The 22,208-nt window shown below is 40.8% G+C and overlaps 1 protein-coding gene across 6 annotated transcripts in view; it reads right to left on the reverse strand.

The window, feature by feature from the left end:
- TRPM6 (transient receptor potential cation channel subfamily M member 6) overlaps positions 1 to 22,208 on the reverse strand; it is a 164,023-nt gene that overhangs the window by 127,585 nt on the left and 14,230 nt on the right. For 4 of the 6 annotated variants that reach the window (XM_070495635.1, XM_044767631.2, XM_070495634.1 and 1 more), the window contains exon 1: positions 13,844 to 14,343. The exons of 1 other annotated variant lie outside the window; for it this stretch is intronic. In XM_070495635.1, coding sequence (XP_070351736.1) covers positions 13,844 to 14,170 — 327 coding nt within the window. In that variant the 5' untranslated portion in view covers positions 14,171 to 14,343. Of the gene's footprint in view, positions 1 to 13,843; positions 14,344 to 14,418; positions 14,495 to 22,208 lie in introns of those variants that run through there. One more of the 6 variants, XM_070495636.1, reaches the window with a different exon arrangement.

Genomic DNA, 22,208 nt, shown 5'->3' on the forward strand with positions numbered 1-22,208 from the left:
CAGAGAACAGAGAAGATAAAAGAGCCAAGAACCTTTGGAAACCTCTCAGCATAGGATACAGAAGGGTTCAGGAAATAAAGAACAGCGTTATTAACCAGGAGGGTGACATGAAACCTGCAGCAGAGAAGGGAGAAAGTTTCTCTCTTTAATAAAAAAGTTTGGATTATTACAAAAGTAGGAAGTTTCAAAGAAAAACTGAGAAGATGTGTTTGATACTGCAAAGAAAGTGAGGAGAATGGTGATTTTGTCCATGATGAACAAGCAGATTGAGAGAGATTCAGGAAATAGGATACAAAACAGAGGAGGCAGCTAGTGTAAGATACCCTTGGGAGAAACAATATTAAAAACAACAGCCACTAAGTCAACAGCATAAAGCAAAAGCCAACATTAATGTGGCCTTCCACATACGCCAAAGGCTATGCTAAATGCTTTCTGCACTTTAGCCAGAGTAATACTATTCACAACTGTGTGACAGATATGGTCATCACTACCCCTTTACAGAGGAGGAGCAGCTTCTACTAATACCAGCACCAGAGATCTTTTACACTAGGTTTAATAGGCAAAGTAGAAAGAAAGTTTATTTTGTGTTGAGAAAGCCTGGACCTCGTTTGTAGATAAAAGAGAAGCCAATAAAAACAGAGAGAATGAAGATGCAAGAGAAAATGAAAATGACTTTAGAGAGTTTGAGGAGTGGAGGATGGGGAAAGCAATGTTATGGCCAGCCAAGGAGGAAGGCTCAGCCTTGAAAAAGATGCATCCTCTTCTGATAGAGGCAAGGAATGGATAACAAACCTTTCCTTCTTGGTAATTTTGCCCAAAACCCTATTATCTGTGTTCTACAGAAAGCAGCCCATTTTGCTCCGAAGGCTACAAATCTCAGTATTCTCTTTCGCCCTTCTTACCCATAGAGAGAAAGGGAGGTAGGAGATGTGCATGCGCAGTCACAGTGCCCCTTTTATTACCAGCACTCTCCAGTACAATACAGCACAGCACAGTGTATGTTCTACAGATCACAAAGCATATGAGATGCCCTCTCAATAGAGGATCTACCAAACTTAAGATAGAGGAGGAACACCAAGAGTATCCCACTGCACAGCGCGTGGAGACAGCTGCCACATAACATTCCAGGGACGTCCCTAACATGCCAATCAAAAAGGGTGTGTCTCAGAATATGAAAGTCTGCAGACAACCACACTAAGTGAATAGGAATTTGGGGTAAAGGATAAGAGGAGATGTAATTGGGGATCACTGGGCAATTGGATTAAGTCAGGGCAAGGTACAACGAACGGAAAGGAAGGAGGGAGGAAGAGCAAGGTAAATTTGCTTTCTTCTCTAGCCTGTAAGAAATCTCTATCAGCAATCTGGAGAAATCTCGTTCTCCAGAGCACTCCCTTGGTGATGGACCTCACGGGTCTTCAGAATAATTTCCAGCTGTCTGGCTGTGAATTTTCATGAGCATTCCTTTAGCTGCACTTAGAAATAGGCACTCCACTTCCACTTTTTAAAAATTTAAGTATAATCACTTCAGGTAAACCTTTCACAACTGTGTACCTAATTGCCACATAGCAGAAAAGCAAACAAAATAGACTTGCTATAATGTTATAACTGTTACAGTGCTGCGCTCAGTTCTTATATTCTAAGCCTTCCCTCTAACACTCATGTAAGCTAGGCCCCAGAAACTTTTTTTTTAACAGGTAATTTTGCAAATGGTATGAAATTCACAAGGTATAACATTTGATATGGGGAAAAATTAAATCTCCCTCCCAACCCTGTATTCCAATCATCCAATTTCCTTCCCAAAGGAACCTCTATTACAGTTCATTGTGTATTCTTCCAAAGATATTCTATGCATTTATAAGCACATACCAAAAAAATATATTTTTACATACACAGAGGCCTATTATACACACCATTTCTGCACCTTACTTTTTCTTCACTTATTAATGCTTGGATATCCTTATATATTTGTACATACAGAGTTGCTTCATCCTTTTGGCAGCTGACTAGTATTCCTTTGTGTGGAAGTCCCATAATTTATTTAGCCAAAATACATAGAGCATAGTTTTCATGTGTGTATATACCTGTAGGATAAAAACCTACAAGCAAGATTTCTAAGTTCATTCAGATATTGCCACACTGCCCTGCAAAGAGCTTGTACCAATTTATACGCAAAAGGTATGCTTTTTAACCAACTTTTAAACATTAGAGAATACACTGAGTATAACGCATTTTAAATGCTTTAGGAAACCACAATATTTTTTATTGTTAATACTGAACTTCCTCCCAAAAGGATTTTAAACTCCTTCAACTTAAAAATAATTAAAAAAAATAAAATACACCAAAAGCTTTATGGCATGAAGAACAAAAATCTCCTTAAGGATCCAAAGTGGCTTTAATGTTCAGAAGGTAAAAAGTATCTCCAACAGAACTTTGAAAATACGTGAATATAGAACAGCCACAAAACAACTAAAAACCAGATGACTTCAACCAAAAGATTTCAGTGAAAAGAGTGCTGGTTTTCTGATTACAATCTATAAAAGTCACAACTTCTTTGAAAAGTAGTAGGTTACAGTAGAGAAAGGACAGAACGAGTCAGAGGTGAGGAGTTTGCGTTTTTGTTGCCCATTAACTATGGGCAGTCCATTCATCATATGCAACTCAGCTGACTAAGTACATAAAACCTACCCTATTTACCTCACCAGGTTTAAAAAGAAACAAAAGAGTCTAACTTCAAATTAACCTGTCTAAATCCCTATCCCTCATTTCTCCCACCAAAACCTATCCCCACTCCTGTATTCTCTAGGGGCTCCCACTATACCCAGGTGTCCAAGTTAGAAACCAGAGCACAATTCTTAACTCTTCCCCACCCTCACTTCCCATTCAATCAACTACCAAGGCTTACTGATTCTTTCTCTTAAATAACTCTCGCATCTGCCCATGTCTCTGCATCTATGTTGCCACTTCCTAAAGTCACCATGAATTCTTGCCTACATTGCCTCCCATCTGCTCTTTCCTTCTTCAATCCATTCTCTGTAATGAAGCCTATAATCTCCTTAAAGTGAAAGTGACCAAGTCATTCTCACCTAAAACCTTTCAGTGATTCCCCCAGTGTCTTCAGGATGAAGTTTAAAGCCCTTCACCAGGTTTACAGCCCGCTGCCTACCTCATCTGAGATGCTCCCTCTCTGCCTCATCTCTTGCCTCTCTCCACCTCAATCTCTACATTCTAAATATGCTCTACATTCTTTTAATTCTCAGTTCACCTTCTGGTGTTCCCTACATGCTGTTTTCTGCCTAGGATACTGTCTACTCCCTTCCTTTCTCCAGCAATTTAGACATCATGTCTTCTAGGAAACCTTCTGGAAACTCTCTTTCTGGATCTCTGAATCAAGATCTCCTTCCACACGCCTGAGCCTTCTGTGCTCACTCCCATGAACTGTACTGTCATGAACTATTTAGATCCTCTACACTCTAAGCCCCAGAAGATAGGGAACTGTCTTGTTCATTGTAGTATCCCCACTGCCTAACCGAATTCTGGGCACATATATGAGCATTTTACCAGACTTTTCTAAAGTATATCCTGCAGAAGAAAGGTACCCCATGGAAAAGAAAATGTTTCGTGGTCATATAAACACAAGTGTTGGCACTCTCCAGAAGGGATAAACTATTCACTCTTCCCCTAAATATATTTGACCAAGGGTATCACGCACTTGCTTCCACAAGATGCAACTTTGTGAGATTCTTTTCCAAGAGATTTCCACCAGTTATCAACTAAGAATGCTCCCTCCCCTGCATCTTATATCTTAATGTAAGACTTTGACCTTCATCATTAAGATTTTTAACTTAACTTTTTAAGAATATCTTTGTGATGTTTAACTTAATTTAAAAAATAGAAATCTTTGGGGCCGGCCCGGTTGCCTGGTGGTTAAGCTTGGCACGCTCCACTTTGGAGGCCCAGATTCCCAGGCGCAGGCCTACATCACTCGTCAGCGGGCATACTGCGGCAGCGACCCACATGCAAGAAATAGAGGAAGATTGGCAGCGGTCATGCTCAGGGCCAATGTTCCTCATCAAAAAAAAAAAAAAAAAAAAGAAAGATGAAATCTTTAAGATTTTTATCTTAATTTAAGCTAAAAGATTTAGGGTAGGGTAAAATGAGTTGTGTTTTGTTTTCAGAAAAAAATTCATATCCAGAATAACTAATTTCCCTCAAATTCTAGGAGGAAAAAGATGTTTTAATAAAATGAGGGCGGTCCAGGAAGTTGACAATCAGAAGTCTGTCAGTGGGATACCAAGAATCCTGTGAGTAACACAGGTTGGCAGTTGTAAAATATCATGTGCTATGATAAAATTTCCCAACTTCTGTTTCTGGCTGTTACACCTGCTTTTCAAAGTTCCAATGTTGTTGTTTAGAGACTGACTGTACTTTCAATGCAATTCAGGAAGGAAAAGGAAACATGGCTGTCACACAATGCCTTTCTCTAAGTCACTGGGCAGCCAAACTACAGAACAGCTTTCCATTTTCACCGGGTTTGGGTTATTAAGACATTTCTTCTGTATTTAATTCCTTCTGCGAATGTAAGATGAGAAGAAATATATTCTATCCCCAAGGAAGTGGCCCCAAAAGGCAATTATAAAACAGGGATTAAACAAAAGAAAAGCAGCTCTTCTTTTTTAAAAATGTGTCACTCAAATGCTCACAACGTTTAGTGATTGTATTAGAAAGAGGAACACTGTGGCCACTTCCAACTACAAACTCACAAAGACTCTCTCCTTGACCAAACTTGAGTCAGGCTCTCTCCATCTAGGTCCTAACCTTGGGCTCTGTCCTTGGCCCACCTAATCCTGTTTCAGCAAGAATTCTGCTGAGGCAGTTTAGTGAAAATCTCCCATCCTTGGTATCTGATCACCCTGGCCTGCCTTCAGCAAGAATCCTGTTGAGTGAGTCTAGCAAGAATCCCCCTAGCCCTGAGGTTTCCATCTACTGACCCGACCCCCACCCCTGCCCTGCTCCTTGGCTATAAATCTCCACTGGTCCCTGTATTCAGAGTTGAGCCCAATCTCTCATTCCTGCTGCAAAACCCGCATTGCAGTAGTCCCTGTTGTCTTTCATACCATCTTTAACAAGTGTCATGAAAAATGTACCTCAACAAAACCCAGGCCACATACACACACCAAAATCATTGTTTGTACGTCAGAGAACAGAACTGATAAAACATTGGAATTCCAGTAACTCTCAGAAACTCTTTCTTGGCCTGGACCTTCAGTTAAACTGAGAGGAGAGAGACCTCACAGAAAAGGACCTCAAAGGGCTCCCTCAGGGTAAATGGCTCTTAGTTCTTCATCTATCACTCTGCTCTTCACACTCAATATTTGCGGAACCCAAATACCAGTCAGCAAGATGCCATTTCTGTCTGAAATGTCTCTGCTGTAAGAGCTGCTTCTCAAGGGCAGTGGCTACAAGAAGCTCAAGAGATCCAAACAGGTGCCTGAGTGGCTTGCCCTTCATACCATTCAGGAACAAACATTCAACCGTAAAGTCTTGTGCCAAATCACAATTTCCTGCTAGTTTGCCTTTCTTAAGGCTGTCCTTAAAACTCTACCTAATTTTAGAAAGAGTTTAAATTTTAAGACTTTAGACTTTCTTCTCTGCTTTAATACAATAATACCTACTTGCTTGACCTTCTGGTCACAGAGCAAAACTGCCTGCTTGGAATCTGAGTTTCTCTAGGCCGAGTGGGGACAAAGATTGGAGGGTTTTTGTTTTGTTTTTAAAATAACTTTAAAGCAGGTACTAACAGAGGTGACAAAGGTTAAAGAGGATTAACTGATCTAGGTCAAGGATCTGTAAAGCACCCTATGGACTTAAATCCTTGTGGGAAGAAAATTCTCTTTCTGAAGATTACAAGATTCAGTTTATAAAACCTCTTGCTCTTCTAAAAGATCCATGCAGGATATCTATCTTCTCCAGAAAGAAGAAAGATGTTTTCATATTTAAAGACCAACCTGCTTCACTATAAGATAATAACCTGGTCCATTATGTAAGATAATAATAGCAGCAGGTATCTCGGTCAGTTTTGGCTACTGTAACAGAATATCACAGATTAGGTGACTTAAATAAATATGTATTTCTCACTGTTCTGGAAACTGGTAGTCCAAGATCAGGGTTCCCACTTAGTCAAGTTAGGTGAGAAACCTCCTTCTGGCTTATAATGGGCACTTCCTCACTGAATCTTCACACAGCAGAGAGAGAGATCATCTCTCATACCTCTTCTTATAAAGGCACAAATCCCGTTCAGGAGGGCTTCCCCCTCAAGACCTAATTATCTCCTAAAGGCCCCACCTCCAAATACCATCACATTAGAGATTAAGGCTTCAACATAGGCATTTTGGGAAGATACACACATTCAATCCACAGCAGCCGGTTAACAATTTATTCAGCACCTTCTATGCACCCACCTGCACAATATGAAGCACTTTGTTTAGATTAACTCTGCCCAGAGTATGTGGGAAGTAGGTGCAGTTACTCTCTCCATTTTATCAATGAGGACACTGAATCTTAGAGAGGTTAAGCAATTTGCCCAAGAGCACAAAAGCTCATAAAAGTGACAGCAGGATTCAAACACGGGCAGTCTGACTCAAGTTCACGCCCTTAACAACTTCATTTCACCATCACTTACCCACAGAATTTGTGCTTATACCAATCCCTAAAGCTGTATAGTGTTTTAGGGTTTACAAATCATTTTCCTGAACATATGACCCTTACATGAATCCCATGAGGTCCCTAGTATATAACAATGAATGAGGTCAAGCTTACAAAATGCCCAGAGGAATCCTGCTACACAGCATGTTCTCTGTGGGTATCCTGAGACCAATAGAGAGATATCGAGAGGGTCAGGAACCCCTAGAAATTGTATACCAACTTATGTGTGGATGTGAACATGTGCATTTCTCAGGAGAAAAACTCAAGAGCTAGCTCAAAAATAAATGCCACACAAATAATCTGAATAGTTCTCCAAAGACGATATGCAAATGCCCAACAAACACAGGAAAAGATTCTCAACGTTTTTAGTCATTAGGGAAATGCAAATCTAAACCACAATGAGATATCTCTTCATAACCATTAGGATGGCTATAATCAAAAAGTCAGACAATACAAAGTGTTGGTGAGGATGGGGAGAAATTTGAACTATCATAGATTGCTGGTGGGAATATAAAATGGTACAGCTGCTTTGGAAAACAGTCTGGCAGTTCCTCAAAAAGGTAAACACTGAAGTACCATAGGATCCAGCAAGTCCACTTTTAGGTATTTACCCAAAAGAAATGAAAACATACATTCACACAAAAACTTGTACATAAATGTTCATAGTAGCATTATTCATAATAGCCAAAAAGCAGAAACAACCCAAATATTCATCAACTAATGAATAGAGAAATAAAATGTGATATATCCATACAATGGAATATTATTCAACATACAAAGAAATGAAGTACTGACAAATGCTACAACATGGATGAACCTTGAAAACATTATGCTGAGTGAAAGAAGCCAGATACAAAGGAATACACATAGTATGATTCCATTCATATAAAACTCCCAGAATAGGCAAATCTATAGAGGCAGAAAGTAGATCAGTGGTTGCCTAGGGCTGGTGGGGATGGAGGGACTGAGAGTTGACAGCTAAAGGGTGTGGGGTTTCTTTGGGGAATGACAAATATATTCTAAAATTGACTGTGGTGATGGATGCACAATTCTGTGAATAGAAAAGAAATTAAATTGTACACATTAAATAGATGATTATATGATATGTGAATTACATCTCAACAAAGCTGTTAAAAAATTTTAAGTGGGGAGCAGCACAAGCAGAAAGAGAGAAAGACCAACCTATAGCAGAAACCTACATATGTAAATAACCGTCCATAGGTGGAAAGCAGGCCACAAATGTGTTTTGTTCAGCCAATAAAGTATTTTTGAAAACCTTTTGAAGCAACTAACTGGGGCTGGCCCTGTGGCCGAGTGGTTAAGTTCAGGCACTCCGATTTAGCAGCCTGGGGTTTCGCCGGTTCGGATCCTGGGCATGGCACTGCTCATCAGGCCATACTGAGATAGTATCCCCCATGCCACAACTAGAAGGACCCACAATTAAAAATAATACAACTATGTACTGGGGGGTTTTGGGGAGAAAAAAAGGAAAAGTAAAATCTTTAAAAAAAAAATGTAAAAACCAAAAAGTTTCACATTCAAGAAAGAATTTGTACAATAGTATTTTCTTTAACAAGGAAAGGGGAAAAAAACGGAATCTGGCAATACTAGGCTGCGTTTCAACTCGGCAACAGTCAGTTGGGGCCGAGGGTGGGCAGCCAATGTTAATCAGGGCCTTCAGTGACCAGTAAAAGCCCCCAGCATGCTGGGTATCCACTCTAGTTTGAGTTTTTGAGCCCCTGATCTATTACTTTCATCAGATCGTCAAAGGAATCTGACTCAGAGCACAAAGCACATTCACACTTCTTAGAAAGAGCCAGAGAATGGTGGCTATTTGCTTTATCGATAAGGAAACTGAGGTAACTTGCCTGAGGTCAGGAGGGCAGGCAGCCAGCAGTAAAACTACCTTTTCTGACTCTTGGTTCCTTTCATTGCTCTTCTCACCTCCCTGCTAATACTTCTAGAGTTTATAATTACCATATTCTGCTCCTTTTTCAGTTGCAACTGAGGGAAATCAGTGATAAAGAAAAGAACATGCTAGACATTCCAAAATAACAGAGGATTTTCAGGTTCCGCCTACCCCAAAGTCTCTGGCTGGTTTGGGCAACTTGAGCTAGTCCTCCTGGCACATATCCCAAGACGCCCAGGCACTAGGGAAGACCAAGGGAATGTTAAACTTGCACACAGGATAGGAAAAAAATCCCAAGAGAGTGTGTTTTCTCCAAGGTCACCCAGCATACTTGCTACAGAAAACACAAGTTTCTGACAGACAGGGATGTTTCTACCCCTGGGCCAGGTGGTTGGTTCATATGAAAAATGACCATCTATAAGAAGCTCTGAGTCCACAGTCGGTAGCGAGAAGAGAACTTTGGTTGCCCACAGGCATTCACCCCACTGGGATGTGAGTCTGCCTGGAAGAAAATTCTGTACCACGGTCATGTAGTTCAGGGAGACGTGGAATAAAGAATAACCAAATTCACCAGGCTGATCTCACAGCTCAGCTGCAATCCCAGCATACCTGACCCTTACTGGTCCTGGAGTGTTTCAAGATCCAGAGCTAGCCGTTGGCAGAAGATCACTCCACCTTAGGCCAGGGGTGTAAAGCAAAGATCAGCAGGGAAAATGCAGGGAAGCCAGGCCCGGGAAGGCACCTGTCTGTGCTACTGAGTAAACATCTTCATTTCCAACCAAATGGATCGAGAGGCTCTCAAGAGGCAAGTGCTTACAAACTCGGAAAAAGAATGCAACCGTTGAGGCAAACAACTCACTGCTCCCAATTGCGTAACGGGTCACAGCACGCTGAAATAGTCTTGGAGTTTCTACTACAAATAACTGAGGAACCTCCTCCCCAGAGATCTGGAAATACCAACACTCATTGAGAGAAAGGGAAAGCAGCATTGCGCTGCCCACAACAAGGGGACCTGCTAACTGTTCTGGTGCCAAGACCATCAGAAGAAAGTTCCCAGGGCAGTCCATTGCTATTCCCTCTCCACACCCTGGAAAAGCCACGGATTCCAGGCAATAGCTGATCCCAGCTGCAAGTAGGTTCAATCACTGTAATCAAATTATAGGACGAATCCCATTATGGAGTTGGTGAAAATCGCTTTATTTTGGGGGGCAGTTTTTTTGGTGAGGAAGATTCACCCTGAGCTAACATTCATTGCCAATCTCGCTTTTTTTTTTTTTTTTTTTGCTTGAGGAGGATTAGCCCTGAGTCTTCCTCTACTTTGTATGTGGGATGGCTACACAGCATGGCCAAGGAATGAAGTAGGTCCGCGCCTGGGATCCGAACTCGTGAACCCTGGGCCGCTGAAGCTGAGCCTGTAGAACTTTACCCACTCAGCCATGGAGCAAGCCCCCCTTTGTTTTCTTTAGTTGTGATAAAATACACATAAAACAGAATTTACCATCTTAACCATTTTTAAATGTGCAGTTTAGTATTGTCAAGTATATTCACATATTCGTGCAACCAATCTCCAGAACTTTTTCATCCTGGAAAACTGAAGCTTTATACCCATGAAACAACTTCCTATTTCCCTCTGCCCACAGCCTCTGACAACCACCATTGTACTTTCTCTTTCTATGAATTGGACTACTTTAGATACCATGTATAAGGGGAATCATACAATATGTGTCTTTTGGTGACTGGCTGTTTCATTTAGCATAATGTCCTCAGGGTTCATCGATGTTGTAGCCAGAATTTCTTTCCTTTTTAAGGTTGAATAATATTCCACTGTGTGTGTGTATGTGTATACTACATTTTATTTATACATTCAGAAAATCAGTTTCTCTGTATCAGGGGTATGATTCTGTTGTTCTGTTGGCACATAAGTTATGGAGCTCAGTTTGTAACGGTCAGGACTTTATACCAGGAGAGAGACAGACAGAGACTTGATTGTATGATATTTGTATTCCAGCAGAGGAAAAACAAGCTTACTAAAGCTGAAGCTAGGCTCAACTCCATCACCGAGAGGCATCACACTATTCCCCTCGACCTCAAAAAGAACTTTTGCTCATCATATATTCCTAGGTTCTGGAATGGGGCGTAGCACATAGTTGGCACTCAGTAAATATTTTTTGACAATGAGTCTAGAAGAATGATTGGTCATGAAGACAAAAGCACAATGTTAGCAAAAAAAAAAAAAAAAAAAAGCTATATGCAGGATCTTCACTGATCCAGCTCATCTGAACATACTATTCAAGAAACTATCAATATGTATTGACATTGAAAGATCTCCGGTAACTATTTTTAAAGGAATCAGGGTGCATATCAATATACACAGTATGATTCCCTTTATGTAAAAACAAATGTATAAATCAAAACAATAAATACATATGTACATAGTAATACACCTAAATAATGTGCTCCAAATCCACAGTTTGATTACCTCTGGATTGCAGGCAGATGAGGAGGAGGCGTAGAAAGAGAACTTTCTGTCTGAACTTTCATTTGTAGTATTTGAATTATTTACCACAAAAAATTAGTTTTATATTGTTAGTGTGGAATTTTTTTAAAGGAAAAAACATCTGGAAGGATAATTTGTCATAAGAATACAGCAGTTCAATTTTGGGGTTTTTTTTGAGGAAGATTAGCCCTGAGCTAACATCTACCACCAATCCTCCTCTTTTTGCTGAGGGAGACTGGCCCTGAGCTAATATCGGTGCCCATCTTCCTCTACTTTATATGTGGGACACCTGCCACACCATGGCGTGCCAAGCGGTGCCATGTCCACACCTGGGATTCGAACTGGTGAACCCTGGGCCACTGAAGCGGAACATGTGCACTTAACCACTGTGCCACTAGGCCGGCCCCCATCAGTTCAATTTACCTTACATGTGTCCTTTCTCAGAGAGCTACTGGAGGATGTGCTCCACCAAAATGATGGGGAAAAAATCAAGAAAGAAGAAGACATAGGAAACAGTAAACAGGATCCAGCATAACAGAGAGGGAAAGGGAATCCCCAAGATGATGGTGAGGAGAGAGCACAAAGAAACAGTTGTTTATCCAACATCAAGGGCAACCAGTCTGAACAAACAAAGCAGCTCAGAAAGCTGTATTCAAGAAGATAAAATCGATAAAAATAGCTGTTGCATTGGAACACACTGAGAGAAGATTTAGGCAACTGGCAAAGAACTTTTGGTTAGATTAGTGAAAACTCTGCACACACAGAAAGACACAAACACACACAGAAAGACAACTCTGGGGGAAAACAAAAGTAATAATGGGAAAGTAATCATATAATACATAGTTCAGCTCTTAATAGTGTGTAGGAAGACATAATAATGTTGACTGAATTAAATATTGACGTAACTAAAAATTATGAGATAACTATATTCTGAAGATAGATGGAAAGAATAAGAAGGAGGCACGTGAGGGTAAGCGTAGAAATGCAAAAGAAAACTAAATCCTCATATTCCATGCTGGGAAGACCATATCTGACGACTAAACCCGGAAAATCAAGAAGGAGCAATATAAGCACTATTTTGAGACATGAATAAGTACAGCTAGCTAAAAGAGATGAATGTGGTTGCTCTTTCTGAAAAGTTGGCAATGATGGAGGGTTCTGCCATTTCTAGTTACAGACTTATGGAATTATTTGACTCTGAACTATGTGTACTATATACAACTTCAATAAAACTAAGAAGAAAAAAACAAAAAGCACAACTGAGACCCACATCAGAATACCTTACCTAGCAATGATGGTTTTTTACAGGAAATAGTTGCCATGTAGATTTCTGATGTGACACACACACAAATAACTGAGTTAGAGATAAGATGGCCACTTTCAGTTCTAACACTGGTAGACTCTACCACAAGTGTGATGAAAGTCATTCTGAGAATGTTTGGGCTCTTCAGCCTATACTGAAAACCCATGACTAAAAACCCAGTGAGAAAGAAAAGGAGGCAATACATACTTTAGGTCCAGTATTTACCGAACACCTGAGATTTGGCATAGATGTCCCGCCAAAAAAAATCAGCCATCTAGAGAATCTTAAATAGGCAAGATAAGACCAAAATTTGTGGCAAATCACCAATATGCTGCCTGGGATTTTCCCTTCTCCTCTAGGGTACAATCAACGCAAAACACTATTCACGCCTTTGTCTATCAAGGCAAGTTTAACACTATCTACGGTACTAGTCCCCAGTTTTGGCCCAAAAAAGGAGGCTCATGCTGAGTCCCATCTCAAATGATTTATTACCTCCTGGGGGAGGGAGGAACCTAAGATCTAGCCATTGTTACAGCCAAACCCAGATGCCAATCAAACCAACATCTCATGCTTCATCAGGCGAGAAGAATCCAAAGCAGATGAAAAATTAAACACCAAATTTGTATACAAGGGAAAAGAAACGGAAGAACTTGGTTCCTACTTTGGCAGTTAAGGGTGACTCACCTTTTCACTAGAAACAAATGATCAAAATCCTATGTATGGACAGAATATCCAAATTCTTAGTGTTTTAAAGCAGTGACCTGGGTTCAAATGTCTACTCTGTTTTTTTCCTCAACTTCATTTTCCTCGCCTGTAAACCAGTGGGGTGGGAGGCAGGGTGATGATACTTAGACCTCACAGGATTATTACCAGGATAAAATTATAACAATCACAAACTTTTGCAACCCTTAAACGTTAGACATTATTCTAAGTGCATTGCATGTATAGCATCTCATTTACTCTTCAAGTTACACATATTCTTATCCCATTTTCCAGATGAGGAGGCCGAAGCACAGAGGTTAACTAACTTGCCCAAGATCACAGCTAGTGGTGGAGCTGAGATGCTAATTCAGGTAATCTGGATTCAAAGGAACTACTTTTAGCAACCAGACTATGCAGAAACGCATGAAATACTATGTGCTCAATAAATCGTACTTACTCACACACAGTGTATGCCAACCCAAACAAAATAGGTAAGTGATAGCCAGTTTGAGGTTTGGCCACCTTATACCAGACCAAGGCATGACCAGGGTCTCCACTCCTCTCCCAAGCGTCCCCAGCGGCCGGAGGCGCCCTCCCTCTCCAACCCTCCAGAACTTCCTGTCGCGCTTGTGGCCAGGAGTCGAGAGGAGCCCTTGCGCGGGGCTTGAAGCTGCGAGTCCTGACGGCGCGAGGTAGGGGATGGAGCGGCTGGTGCCGGGCCGGCGTTTACCTTGACCTGCACTCTCATCGCTGCGGGACTCCAGCGCGGGACGCGCGGGGGCGCGGACAACGGCCTGGGCACTCCTCCCGCCGCCTCCGGGAACTGCGCTGCCCGGCTCGTCTGGGGCCCCAGCGGACAGACGTGCCCCGCGCCGCGCCGCACTGCTCCTTCTCTCCTCCCCGCTGCCGCCTCACGCCACGTCCGGTCTCCTGTGCCGCCGGCCGGGAGCGGAACCGGAGAGCTGCCGCCTCTCCTGGGATGTGTCCCCACCGCCCTAGGCTGAACCCCTAGCCCCGTTAGATTTCCGCTCTGACACCACCTCCGCGCTGGCCTCATTCCAGCTCCCGGAACGGGGCTGCGAGACTTGCCCTTTAGTAGGTGCTCTATGTTAGCCAAAACCTCAGATATGATAATCGGCTTCGGGTGGAGACTAGAGAACTTGAAAACAGGTATTTCGTAAGTCTTAGCTATTCTATATCCTAGTTGGATACTTGCCCTCAATCTCCTAGGGCCCTGGGCTCAGATCTGGTAAATCAGGCGCCTAAGGCTCTTTTGCCCCGCTGCCCGCCGGTGGCCCAGCGTACCTGTGAGCGCTCCACAGCACGTTGCGCTTTCATCCTTAACTGGCAGACCCCGCTATCAAAGACTTATCAGAGCTTCTGACTTGTGGAGTCAGATCTGGGCTCCACCTCCACACGCTACATTTTACAGCCCTATAGATTTGTCACAATCCCTTTTGGCCTCAGTTACCTCCTGGGTAAAAAAGGAAGTGATTCCGACCTTACCTAGATCACAGGAGTATAGTGACGGACAAATGGGATGTTGATCATCATCAGACATATTTTATGGTATTGTTTTGTTCTTGTTGAGTCAGTGTGGTGGGAGGAGGACACGGGAGTTACTGGGTATGTCAAGTGACACTTCGGGGCCTGAGTTTACTTATCTATGCAGTGGGAATGATAGTGAATAAACCCACCTCCTTCAGAGGTGGTACTGAACAAAGGATATCCATAAAGTACCACACAAATGCTTTGTGTTCCATGGGTTCCTCTGGCTAGGCAGTCTTGATTAAGACTGCAGTCAGTGGCTATGGGTGGATACCAGTAAGTTGGCAGAGGTGATGCTCACTTATTACAGGTGTTGTGATGAACAATGCTGGCCATTCATCCCTGATACTTGACTTCAAATTAGAGGCACCTACCCTTTTAGTCCATTCTGAATTTCTGCCCAGTGAGCTCACATTTGCAGACACAGTTAAGTGGTTTTTCCCCCATTTCTCAATGTGGTTTTAATGAATATTTCTTTGTTTATTAGAAAACCTGAACATCTCATATGTGTATTAAAATTTTGTTGTTTTTCTATTAATACATTTAATTTCCTTTCCTCTTGTTTACCCATCACTTTCAAAATGTTAACGATCTGTAAGCAGTTAATTTCAGAAGCCTGGCTAAGGCAAGTAAGCACCTCTTGATTGCTCTTCCTCCAGACATCTCCCCTGTTAGGTCTCTCACAGCACTAGAGACTGGGAGCTCTCGGAAATCTGCAGACCCACGGAGAAGACTAGACATTTGGAACCTAAGATTCTGAAAAGTCTTGGTGCAATGTGACTACCTTCTTCTAGTTTAATCTCTTCTAGTCTTAATCTCTAAATTTACATGTTAGGATGGTTGTATTTTTTTTTTCAGATCAAGCTTTATGGCAGAGTGGAAAATACCAGGGCAATTCCAGGGCTTAAGGCATCTGATGTGATAGTTTACAAGCAGCTTTTGGTTCCCAAGCTGTATCAGAAACACCTGAGGCATTTGTTGAAAGTACAGATTCCTAGACCCCACCCACCCCACCCAGACCATTTGTATCAGAATTTCTGGGGTGGCGTCCAGGAATCTGTATCTTTCACAAATGCCTCAATCAACATAAAAGCTTGTCTATAAAAATCTTCTGGCTACAAATATACCTAAGCCCAGAGGCTAGCTATGAAATTTAAATTTCAGAATGTTCATTGGTAGTCTAGTGTGGTTTGATTCAGGCCAACAAATATTTCCTGAACACAGACTGTCAGGCATCCTGCTGGGCACTGGGAAAACAAAGATGAATGAGACATTGTCTAGTCTGCGAGGAGTTTGTAGGAGGAGGAACAATCAAAAATGAAATAGTACCTGGAGCACCATTGGTAACACTTGTCAACATAAACAGTGCTTTATTTTCTCATTTGTTGCCCTCCCTTATTCCTTTCTTCCTCTTCCCTTTTCTTCTACGTTTTCTTCTTTGTCAGACTCCCCTTTTACCCCGGACATTGTAAACATTTTATTCCTAATCTAACATGGTTTTAAGATACTGCTCCAACTTTTAAAGCCAACCTAATGATTTCAAAATGGAGGGGAACAGCTGATTTTTCAACAGAGAAAAATGACTACGACAACATTTTTTTTTTAATGTATGAAGATCTTAATGAGTCCCAGTAATGGGAGGACACTAAGGGGTGGTTTCTAATATGTATATGCATTCTTCTCCTGAAGAAAAGTGCTTCAAGCTTGGATTTGGTTTTGGCTTGGTTTCCTTTAATTGGACCAGGGTGAGGGTCTGGAGATTTGCACGCCAATACTTCCCAGCCTTTCTGGACAGCCCAGTACAAAAAAAGAGAAATAAACAGCTCTATTTCTTTGCACCAAGAAGAAGAAAGGGCACCATGGGAAACCTCTTGCCCAGGCCATCACGGTTTATTATCATCTCTGGTTCATGGTCCTCACTTTGGGTTGCCACCATTTTTCTTTCAGAAGCGTAAAGGAAACACAATACATGCAGGGGTATTTTGAAGTTGGTAACCGAAACAATGATAAGCCTAGAGGGCATTCCATAAATGGGGGAAGTTTAAAGGTGTGGGTTATTCATTTAAGAAGTCAGATAAAAGTGGATTGCCAATAAGAGGGAAGAAATTCCACTCTCCCAATCCATTCATATATAATGGTTTCAGACCTTCCTATTCAAACCCAAAGTGTGGAGTTCAAGTTCCATCCATTCATTCTCCTAAACTGCTACAAATCAATTTTGAAAGGAAGCAGTATATTTTCTCCTGTTTGCTGAATAAGTTTTTCTCTTATTTACTGCTTCTGTGGCAGTTTGCTCCCAATTTGTTTCTTTATTTGCTATAAAATATTATTTCTCCTGTCACATAAGCAAAAATTAGAATATTCAGGGTTGGCAAGGTGGAGAAATAGGAACCCTCAAATACTTTTGGTGAGAGTTTAAAATGATACCCTTTAAAAAACAAATGATACTCTTTTTGAAGGCACTTTAGCAGTCTGGATTCAAGGCATATCCTTTTTCATCACAATTCCAGTCCTAGGACTTCATACTTCAGAAAAACACAAAGATATGTATATAAGGACATACGTAGTAGCACTCTTCATAATGAAGAAAGATTGCTAATAATCCAAACAGCCATCAGTGGATGTTTAAATAAATGAAATGGTGTGCCCATATCATGAAATAACACACAGCTTTTAAAACAATGAGTTAGACCTAAATATACAGACATGGAAAGGGAAAACAGCAACTAATAAAAGTAAATATGATTCAATTTTTTAAAATTTATATGTGTAAGTTGGAACATTCACAGGAAAGTTCTAGGAGAATATATGCCAAATGTTAACAAGGGGGAAGATATACTAAAAAATTATTTGTTGCTTGTCCAAACTCCAGATTTAACTGGGCATCTTATCACACAAGATTGTTCCGCGAACCTACATAGGTAGCTTCAAGAAGCTATGGGGGCTCTTTAAAAGTGTGCATTACAAACATTAACACTGAGCCTAAACTCCTTTTGAACTGAACCTTCACTTTCAGCTTTGAATGATTCTTGAAGAGAAGAAAAAGGGGACGTTAAGGTTGGTTGAGCACCTGTAACAGAGTGCCGTCTCTTCAGCTTCTTTAAAACAAACACAGTTGATACAGTAGCTTGTTCAATGACCACAAACTCCTCCCATCCCAGCAGCACATCGCCCTGTGACTTTGTGTAATGTGACTCTGCAACAGCCCTCCCATGCGGATGCTCAGCCTCTTCTCCATTACCTTAATCTGAGCTGGACTTGTGGCCAATAAAATGTGGCCAAAATGACATGGTTTAAGTCCCTGAGCCTAAGCCTCGAGTGGCTCTGCAGTTTTGTCCTTCCCCCTATTGTAACACTGCCCTGAGACCACCATCCTGAGAAGAAAGATAACGTGAGACCAGCCAACCCTCAGAACCACCCAGCCAACTCTCAGAATCATGAGACATAATCAACTGATGTTATTTTAAGCCGCTAAATGTGCAGGTTCTTTGTTGGGTAGCAATAGATAACTCAGATAGTTTACTCTCTCATTGTTTTCCTCCATTTTTTCTCTACAAAATCTCTGTGAGGATTCACTGGGGGTCAGAAATCTTCTCTGTGAGTATCACCAGTCTCACAGCTAGTCAAGTGTGAAGCCAATGAAAATTCGAACACAGGTCTGTGTGGCTGTAAAGGTCCATTGTTTTTTCTAAACACACCTTGAACATAATGAGCACTTATTAAAAATTTAGTTGGATGACTGTCTGAGTCAGAACTTGGTTTTTATTACTTGTATGTATCAGAATTAAGAATATATATTCGACAGGAAATGTCTCCCAATGCTAAATTTTTAACCCTTAGCCCTTTCCTCTTGATTAAATTACTTGAAAGAAACACGATTAACCTATTCTGTTCTCCCTAAAAGGCAAACAACAGTTTTTCATCCTCGCAACAAGTACTCTAGTAGCTTAAGGAACTGTGCTTTTCCATTTCAGATGAGAAAACTGAGAGACAGGAAAAATAAGTGACTTCACCAGAAGGAACCAGCTAATGGAACCCTCCACACCTGACTCACTTATCTAGCACTGTCTTTTTTCTTTTTCATTTTCTTTTTAACTTTTTATTTTCAAATGAGTATACCCTCACAGAGAGTTACAAAAATCATATATAGAGTCCCTTGAACTAAAATGAGTCTTTTAAAAAGTATTTTAAATTATATATTTTAAGTACTCCTCCTGAAATATTCTTTACATTTTCAATGTGTGCCAAGAATAAAGAAGGGAAAAAATTATTACCTATTGGGCACCCACTGTGGGCTAGGCACTTTGCTATATGTCTTATTTTTATTTAACAGGTTATTAACCACCATTGTATAGGATAATTGAGTTTCTGAAAAGTCAAAACTTGTCCAGAGTCATAGACTGAGTGAGCGGCACAGCTGGAATCCAAGGACAGTTTGTCTGACTCCAAGGCCCTGGTGTTTCCATCATATCAGAGTTCCTAACCAAAATAATCTCAACTTCCAATTACTAGCGAGGTTTTGTTTTGCTATTATTTAATTTTTTTAAACTTTACTTTGGTGAAAGTATTTATAAACCCTGGGCATCTTTTTCCAACCAACTTTCAGAACAACAGCTCATCTGCACAGCAGAAGAATCTGCATGCTTCTGGTGCTAATGAGATCTTTAGATTACATCCTTCTCTAAACAAATAGCATGTGACTTACTTGATGGTAAAGATGCTCAACCATTTCTGTAGTATTCTTGAAAGTATAATAACTCAAACTTTTTTAAGAGAAGGTCATGGGGGCACCCCAGTAGCCTAGTGGTTAAGTTCATGTACTCCACTTCGGTGGCCCGGGGTTCATGGGTTCAGATCCCGAGCACAGACCTAGCACCACTTGTCAAGCCATGCTGTGGCAGCCTCCCACATAAAATAGGGGAAGATTGGCACAGATGTTAGCTCGGCAACGATTTTCCTCAAGCAAAAAGAGGAAGATTGGCAACAAATGTTAGCTCAGGGCCAATCTTACTTACACACACACACAAAAACAAGTTCATTATGTTTAGATATTAAATTTAGAATTGCTGCAATCCAACTACAAAATTTAGCCATCTTAGTCTCTTGTAAAACGGAGACTATTTTACTGACCTAAGAACAAAATGCTGTCATAAAAGGCCTCATAACCCTGTGACTCAGAAAGATCACATCTAGAACTCTTGCCCAAAGAAACCCTTACATGTAATACAAATTTACTTAGTAAGATATTCATATCAAATGTACCATAATACATTAGAAATCCACTTAAAGTCTATTATTAGAGAAGTAATTAAGTAAATTATTAGATGGGCAATTATGTAGCTGTTGAAAAAGTCTAACAACGAAGATTATGCAAAGCCAAAAAAGGGAGCTAGACTATCATATGCAGTATATGAGTACAACTGTCAAAAACTGAAAAAAAAAAAATTAGAAAGAAATGTCTCTTTTAATTTTTCCAAGTATTCTGTAATGTAGTCTTATTTTTTAATAATTTAAAAAATTAATTAAAAATGAAGACCCCACATACCTTGGAATGACTTATAGGATTACCTATATTCCCATATTACACTTTTTCTGATCATTATTCTTCCTGATTAATAAAATATGAATTTAAATCATTGCCCAGACCCTTTGAGCCACAAGTTTAGGCCCAATACAATTATTTTTAATGTTTTATAATTCATGTACTACACTGAATAGCATGGTGCTTCTTAACATCATAGTCTAGGATAATTTTGCTTTGGCTATATCTGTTTAACAGAACACACAACAAAGATACCAATTTCTTCTTTGCCAAAAAAATGTGTGTGCATTATTTATCTATACGTATGAAGATCAAGATAAATGAAGAAAGAGCAACAAAAAAAATGAGGGGCCGGCCCGGTGGCGCAGCAGTTAAGTGCTCACGTTCCACTTCTCGGAGGCCCAGGGTGCGCCAGTTCAGATCCCAGGTACAGACACGGTACTGCTTGGCAAAAGCCATGCTATTGTAGGAGTCCCACATATAAAGTAGAGGAAGATGGGCATGGGTGTTAGCTCAGGGCCAGTCTTCCTCAGCAAAAAGAGGAGGATTGGCAGTAGTTAGCTCAGGGCTAATCTTCCTCAAAAAAGAAAAGAAAAGAAAAGAATTCTATGTGAATTTCAACATGAAATCTACATATTATCATAACGTATAAAGTTTCCCACTGACCTTTCACAGTAATAACACAAAGACACGGATTGTACTTTGCAAATACGTGAAGGCCTGATGTTTCTATATCTAAGCCCCTAATAGCTAAGCCAAGCCAAACGTATCTTCCTCTCCCTAACTTTTCATCTGCATACTATTTTGAAAGTATAAATGGTCAGTTTTATATGCAATTTCTTGAACATACCCCAAAACTTTTGTCACTATAAACACTTTAAACTAACTCAAGACCATTCCTCTACAGAGCTCAGAATTCATCATATTTATTATTCTATGATTCATAAAATCCCTGTGGAGATGGGAGAAGGAAAAAGTAGCTTTAATTTCATAAGTAAAGAAAGTCAGGTCTCATAGCAGAGAATTATCAACTGATGTGCTAAAAATAGGCCAGTCTATTTGTGGCACCTCGCAGACATGGCATCCCACAGCTCAACATGCTCTAGTCATCTGCCACTTCAAGACCCCTCTGTCACCAGTGTCCAATCTTTATGGCCCACCTGGAAAGAGGAATCTTGGAACACTAGAAATCCCCCAAACTAAAAGTCGTCACTTCTCTAATGATCCCCCATTTTGTTTATTCTCCCCAACCCATCTTATTAAAGCCTATAATAGAATTGCTTCCTGATCATGATGTGTACCAAGAAGATAGTGCCCACTAATCATCCAGATGTAACATCTCTAGTGGTGCTCTTGTCAAATTTCTACCACCCTCCCTTTACTAGCAGACCTGTGTCCCCCTCCAAAAAAGATATGTTGTTTTACTAATCCCCAGTACTTCAGAACGGGACCTTATTTGGAGACAGGGCTTTTACAAAGTTAATCAAGTTAAAATGAGGTCATTAGGATGGACTCTAATCCAATATATGACTAGTGTCCTTATAAAAAGGGGGAATTTGGACACAGAGACATGCATAGAGGGGAGATGATGTGAAGACACAGAGAGAAGACAACCTTCTACAAGCCAAGGAGAGAGGCCTGGAACAGATCCTTCCCTCACAGCCCCCAGAAGGAACCAACCCTGCTGACACCTTGACTTTGGACTTCTAACTTCCAGAACTGCAAGACAATAAAATTTCCACTGTTTCAGCCAACCATTTATCGCAGCCCTAGCAAACTAACAGACCTCCCTACCACTTAGATTCATGGAAATTCTCCTAAATCCCATCTTTGAATGAGGGGCACCATAACTCCCTGTTGCCCTAAAATAGGCCCAGATTATGCCTCTTGCACAAGCGTAAATATTAATAGCACCCTCTTTTATTTTCAAAAGGGTCCATGTTTATATAGTCATCCTACCTCTAACACCACCCACAATCCTTCTTACAACCCACTTCAATTCAGC

The sequence above is a fragment of the Equus asinus genome, chromosome 23, assembly GCF_041296235.1.
Source record: "Equus asinus isolate D_3611 breed Donkey chromosome 23, EquAss-T2T_v2, whole genome shotgun sequence".
Lineage (NCBI taxonomy): Eukaryota > Metazoa > Chordata > Mammalia > Perissodactyla > Equidae > Equus > Equus asinus.